General features: G+C 34.8%; 1 protein-coding gene across 2 annotated transcripts; it reads left to right on the top strand.

Annotated features, from left to right (window-relative positions):
- The first annotated feature begins 26 nt into the window (after positions 1 to 26).
- On the top strand, positions 27 to 5,679 carry LOC140050202 (hydroxymethylglutaryl-CoA lyase, mitochondrial-like). 2 transcript variants are annotated; one of them, XM_072095296.1, is made up of 8 exons: positions 27 to 119; positions 1,335 to 1,418; positions 1,519 to 1,626; positions 1,718 to 1,872; positions 2,595 to 2,748; positions 4,406 to 4,594; positions 5,107 to 5,232; positions 5,377 to 5,679. In XM_072095296.1, exons 1-8 carry the CDS (start codon positions 51 to 53, stop codon positions 5,476 to 5,478), a joined length of 987 nt encoding a protein of 328 aa, XP_071951397.1. In that variant the 5' UTR covers positions 27 to 50; the 3' UTR covers positions 5,479 to 5,679. The 2 variants fall into 2 exon arrangements, with proteins under 2 accessions (XP_071951397.1, XP_071951405.1); XM_072095304.1 differs by lacking the exon at positions 5,377 to 5,679 and adding an exon at positions 4,803 to 4,950 and having other exon boundaries at positions 5,107 to 5,170.
- The last annotated feature ends 889 nt before the right edge of the window (positions 5,680 to 6,568 follow it).

Below are 6,568 nucleotides of genomic sequence, written 5' to 3'. Positions count from 1 at the left end.
TATTTCAAATAGAGGGCGACAAACACTTTTATATATCAAAAACAGTAAACATGGGTGGTTGGAGAGGTGGGTTTTTAGTTAAAAAAATTTCACTGATTTTACAAAAAAAGTATTCAGTGGTAAGTATTATCTTTAGTTCTAATAGATTTTGAACAGGCCATTTATGTATTTAGCAAAAGAAATTCAGACTTTCATACTATAACTGCAGTTATTAAAATAAATAGGCTAGCCGCTATACTATTACTAGCCTACACCCTGCATTTGCATTATAATTAAATAGATAGCATTAGCATAGCCTGGCCTACATTTAGACTGTATCCCAGCAGAGGCTGCGACCAGGGCATTATTTTTTTCCCTCTCAAGTTAGGGCAGAAATTATGAATATTGTTGCAGGAGCCTAATTATTGTTAAGGGTTAAACATTACAAGATAGCTGACCTCATAAATATAACTGAGCATATTTCTAAAATATTAATTTTAACTTAAAAATAAAATTTAATGACAAAAAAGATTGACGTTTCAACTATTAAAGTATTATAAAAAACATGGATGATGTTGATGAGCATCGAACGCAGTGCTTCGGTGCCTTCGACTGAAGCCGAACATTTGTCAAAACCGACACAAAAACTTTCATCTCCATGCTTATTGCGCCCCCAATAAAATTTATGCCATAATTAATCTGTGAATTATTCATTTTGCCTTAAGTTGATGGGAGAAAAAATAATGCTGTTTAATATGAGAACAAAATAATAAGGAACTTACACATGAATGAGAATGTCAGCTGCACTTGTCCAAGATCCCTCTATTTTTTACATCTCTCTGCACAATCAAAACCCCTTGAAAATTAACTTTAAATATTAAAGAAAGATATTAATAATGGTATTTTTTTTTAATTACTCTCATTGTAAGCATCCAAAATACATAAGCATTAATTAATTGCATTAGTACAGAAATATGAGAAAAAAAACATAGGTGTTTCATTAGACAAAATAATTGGTCTTTGAAACTTGGAATTTCCAGAAAAGTATCACTGACAAATCATCTTAAACTTGGAATGTCCAGAAAAGTATCACTGACAAATCATCTTAAACTTGGAATGTCCAGAAAAGTATCACTGACAAATCATCTTAAACTTGGAATGTCCAGAAAAGTATCACTGACAAATCATCTTAAACTTGGAATGTCCAGAAAAGTATCACTGACAAATCATCTTAAACTTGGAATGTCCAGAAAAGTATCACTGACAAATCATCTTAAACTTGGAATGTCCAGAAAAGTATCACTGACAAATCATCTTAATTGAATATATAAATTATAAATATTTTATTTCCACAGGATTTAATGGCATTAGCATCAAAACTACCCAAATATGTAAAAATTGTTGAAGTTGGCCCGAGAGATGGACTTCAAAATGAAAAGGTGATTATTTTTTTATTGCAATGGCAAGCTATTAAAGTTACGTTTTGTACTAAACATTTGTCGGCCATAAATGAAACATTTATTACTGTATATTTTTTAGGAAATTGTGCCAACAGAGGTGAAAGTAGAGCTTATAAACCGATTGTCTGAGACAGGTCTTGCTGTCATTGAAGCCACCAGCTTTGTGTCTCCAAAGTGGGTTCCTCAGGTTGGTATGATCAAATACTGTACAAGTTCTGGATTTTAATGATTTAGAAAACAAAACATATTGTAGAGATATTATTTAATTTTGTTTAAAGATGGCAGATCATACAGAAGTAATGAAGACAATCAGTAAGAACCCATCATTAAAGTATCCAGTCTTAGTTCCAAACCTGAAAGGGTTTAACTCAGCAGTTGAAGCTGGTGCGGAAGAAGTTGCCATATTTGGAGCAGCTTCAGAATCTTTCAGTAGGTATGGCATTCCTATAATCATAGCGTTCTCTTCAATCTCCTCTTTTTAATGTTAATTTATTAGTTAAAGACACCTTCCCTACGTTTTTTAGATCTATTTTAAGATCACAAACTATATTTAATGTAAAAATAATATATGGTCCTATTGCGATAACTTTTTTCGTCTTTAAATGGTTAAAAATGTGAAAAATAAGTCGATTCTAATATTTATAGCGGCCTGCTATAAATCCCTAAATGCATTGCGCGCGGATTGATATTTCTGTTTTTCTTCTGTAATTCACCCACTTTTCGATCGATTGTGAGGCCAAAACAAATGGAAGACTCCTAACTTTTCAGCGAAAATACCGGTTTTCCCCAATTTGTATCAACGGAGTCTGGCAAAAATAGAAAGACAATTAATGCAGCAAATATACAATGTCAGGCTAGGTATATAGCTAGCGTACGATGTTCGTACGTTACCGATGTTTACCAGCTAGGCCTACATAACTAAGCCTAGCTAGGCTAGGCCTAAAGACCGTCCACGAGAGGTCAGTCGCCGCGAGCTACTTAGGTAGTGCATTGTTTCTCACTTTTTATCATAATTTACCATAAAACGTACATTTAAGACAAGGAATGACCTGGTTTAATGTTTTTAAAGTAATATATATGTATTATTTTTACAAAACGTCACAAATTGTAGGGAAGGTGTCTTTAAACTAATTGTGTTTTTATTTTTGACTTTAGAAAAAATATAAATTGTTCAATTGACGAAAGTTTGATGAGGTTTGAGGAAGTTATGAAATCTGCAAAACAAGCAAATATTCCAGTAAGAGGTTATGTATCTTGCGTAGTAGGCTGTCCATACGAAGGCAAGATAGAACCAAGTGCAGTAACTAGGGTAAACTTGTGAGGTTATGTATCTTGTGTAGTAGGCTGTCCATACATAGGCAAGATAGAACCAAGTGCAGTAACTAGGGTAAACTTGTGAGGTTATGTATCTTGTGTAGTAGGCTGTCCATACGAAGGCAAGACAGAACCAAGTGCAGTAACTAGGGTAAACTTGTGAGGTTATGTATCTTGCGTAGTAGGCTGTCCATACGAAGGCAAGATAGAACCAAGTGCAGTAACTAGGGTAAACTTGTGAGGTTATGTATCTTGTGTAGTAGGCTGTCCATACAAAGGCAAGATAGAACCAAGTGCAGTAACTAGGGTAAACTTGTGAGGTTATGTATCTTGCGTAGTAGGCTGTCCATACGAAGGCAAGATAGAACCAAGTGCAGTAACTAGGGTAAACTTGTGAGGTTATGTATCTTGTGTAGTAGGCTGTCCATACAAAGGCAAGATAGAACCAAGTGCAGTAACTAGGGTAAACTTGTGAGGTTATGTATCTTGCGTAGTAGGCTGTCCATACGAAGGCAAGATAGAACCAAGTGCAGTAACTAGGGTAAACTTGTGAGGTTATGTATCTTGTGTAGTAGGCTGTCCATACATAGGCAAGATAGAACCAAGTGCAGTAACTAGGGTAAACTTGTGAGGTTATGTATCTTGCGTAGTAGGCTGTCCATACAAAGGCAAGATAGAACCAAGTGCAGTAACTAGGGTAAACTTGTGAGGTTATGTATCTTGCGTAGTAGGCTGTCCATACGAAGGCAAGATAGAACCAAGTGCAGTAACTAGGGTAAACTTGTGAGGTTATGTATCTTGTGTAGTAGGCTGTCCATACAAAGGCAAGATAGAACCAAGTGCAGTAACTAGGGTAAACTTGTGAGGTTATGTATCTTGCGTAGTAGGCTGTCCATACATAGGCAAGATAGAACCAAGTGCAGTAACTAGGGTAAACTTGTAAGGTTATGTATCTTGTGTAGTAGGCTGTCCATACAAAGGCAAGATAGAACCAAGTGCAGTAACTAGGGTAAACTTGTGAGGTTATGTATCTTGCGTAGTAGGCTGTCCATACATAGGCAAGATAGAACCAAGTGCAGTAACTAGGGTAAATTTGTGAGGTTATGTATCTTGCGTAGTAGGCTGTCCATACATAGGCAAGATAGAACCAAGTGCAGTAACTAGGGTAAACTTGTGAGGTTATGTATCTTGCGTAGTAGGCTGTCCATACATAGGCAAGATAGAACCAAGTGCAGTAACTAGGGTAAACTTGTGAGGTTATGTATCTTGCGTAGTAGGCTGTCCATACGAAGGCAAAATAGAACCAAGTGCAGTAACTAGGGTAAACTTGTTTCCAAGTATTGATTTGCATTTAAAAAAAGAAATACTTTGAATTTTTGTATGTGATCGTCAGCCAATCTTCCATTGAACCCGTAATAAATTATTCAAAGCACTGGTGCATGTTTAGGGCAAAATTGTGGGAATAAGCACATTTCTGATAATGAGGTACACCAACACTCCCAAACTGATTATGGTCTATTCAACAACAAAATAGCGGTTTACATTTTATTTTTTATGTAAAATGTGTATGCACTTGTCTTGCATATAGCATAGTGAAAAGAAATAATAAAAGACAACCTGAAAAGAAACAATAAATGTAACTGTATTTTTAGGTAGCAAAGAGAATGCGTGAAATGGGTTGCTATGAGATCTCTCTTGGTGACACGATTGGAGTTGGAACTCCTCTAGCTGTGCAACAGATGCTACAAGATGTCATAAATGATGTACCAATTGAACAACTTGCTGTTCATTTTCATAACACTTATGGTCAAGCTTTAGTCAATATCTTTGCTGCTTTACAGGTGATTTATTTACTGATTACAGTAGGACATTTTACATACCCTTGTTTCTTGTTCCTTCAATTCCTATGTATGCCAGGGGCGGATGCAAGGGTGTTGCCCCAGTTGCCTGAGCAACACCCTTAATTACATACTAAATGTTTTTTATGCCACTAAATTAAAAGATCCTATTTCATCATACAGTAATACCTAATAACCATTTACGTTATAGAAGTCCAGGGTTGGAAGAGCCTTATGTAAATTGACAGACTGCAGCGGAAAATTAACCAGCAGCAGTCAACAATACCATGATTACATCATCATTTTTAAACTTCAATAAAAGCATGTTGATTGCTGTTTGTTCTCCATCCATTGAGAGTGTACGTATCTAGGCCAGTATCAGTAAAATAAACATTACTGCAACCTTAATAGCTATTATGATCTACGTCCTTGTGGGACGGGGGGGGGGGGGGGTATTAACGTATTACTAGTAGATACCAATAGATTAATTAATAAAATGTCTGTTATACTTCTAGCTGGGAATAAGTGTTGTAGACTCATCAATTGCTGGCCTTGGTGGCTGCCCATATGCTAAAGGTGCTTCTGGTAATGTTGCTACAGAAGATGTTGTATATATGTTAGATGGTTTGGGGATTCAAACAGTAAGATTCTATTTCAATACACTATTTTCATATTTGTGACTTAAGTAAAATACTGTATACTTTTAGAAATCAAATCATTATTGACTTGATGGTGCCAAGTACTATAAGCTCTTTAAACCAAAGACATTTATGATTTATTTACAGGGCGTTGATCTTGGAAAATTGATAAGTTCAGCAGACTTTATATGTAAAGCACTTGGAAAGAAATCTGCATCAAGTGTTGGCCAGGCTAAAAGCAGCCTATAAGTACATCTACACCAAGTTAAGCTCTGTCTACACTATCAAACTTTATGCGACAAAAAAATGTGTGAGTTTGATAGTGTGGACAGAGCTTTAGCCAGGCTAAAGCAGCCTCTAGTTATGAATTGAGTTATTTATAAAAACACATAAGATGAGAGTGTAATATAATATTAGTGACTTTTTAAAGTTATTAAAATACCTTTTGAACAATAAAAATATGGTATTCCTTTTCGTATCATTTTAAATTACAGTATGCATACTGTATGTATGTATGAAGGTTTTGCACAACAATTTGTAGTAAAATACTTTGCAATAATATAATAATACGTCAATAATTACATATAATAACTAGAAAGCCACTCCGAGAGTGCATACCTCCGCCTACTGTAAAATTCTCCTACATAAGATTTCTCCGGTAAAAAAAAAATATGTATATTTGTGTGTGTCTTAATGCTGTTTCTGATTTAGGCTAATTTATATACAAGCATGTGTATGCGAGTTTGGTGTAATGGTTATGTAACAAGCCTTTCAACAATTAACAATAGCTTTCAGTTGACTAACAATAGAACAGCAACGCGAAAATCAAACGAGTTTTTTTTAACTACTCGCATCAAAAAACGTGCACATTAAATAAAATTATGTTTTAAAATTACAAATCAGAAATTATAACTCTTGCCTCTTGTACAAAAATGAAGTTTTTTGGACAAGTAGTTTTCTCGAAAAAAAAAAAAGTATACTAAAAAGTGGTCCAGAATTGGGACCGTGGTCCGAAATGGTCCCAAAATTTAATGGAATGGTCCTTGACCACATATCTATCTGTACATTCATTTTGGTAAAGACCTTGTAGGCCTAATTACTTTTTAAGTAATCCTGCTAACAAACAAACAGACAGACAAACAAACACACGCGATCGATTACATATACCTCCTTGGCGGAGGTAAATAAAGTATCTAAAGTAAAATAAAATTTTGCCTAATTGTTTTATTATAACGATTTTTTATATTGATATTAACTGACAAAATATGAAAAGTTAATCACATATATCGCTGGTTAAAACCTGATTTAAAGAAAATTTATTTTGAAAATGGGAAATTCC

The sequence above is a fragment of the Antedon mediterranea genome, chromosome 1 (genome assembly GCF_964355755.1).
Source record: "Antedon mediterranea chromosome 1, ecAntMedi1.1, whole genome shotgun sequence".
Classification (NCBI taxonomy): Eukaryota; Metazoa; Echinodermata; class Crinoidea; order Comatulida; family Antedonidae; genus Antedon; species Antedon mediterranea.
The sequence above is the reverse complement of the archived record's forward strand: the minus strand, read 5'-3'. Positions and strand labels throughout refer to the sequence as shown.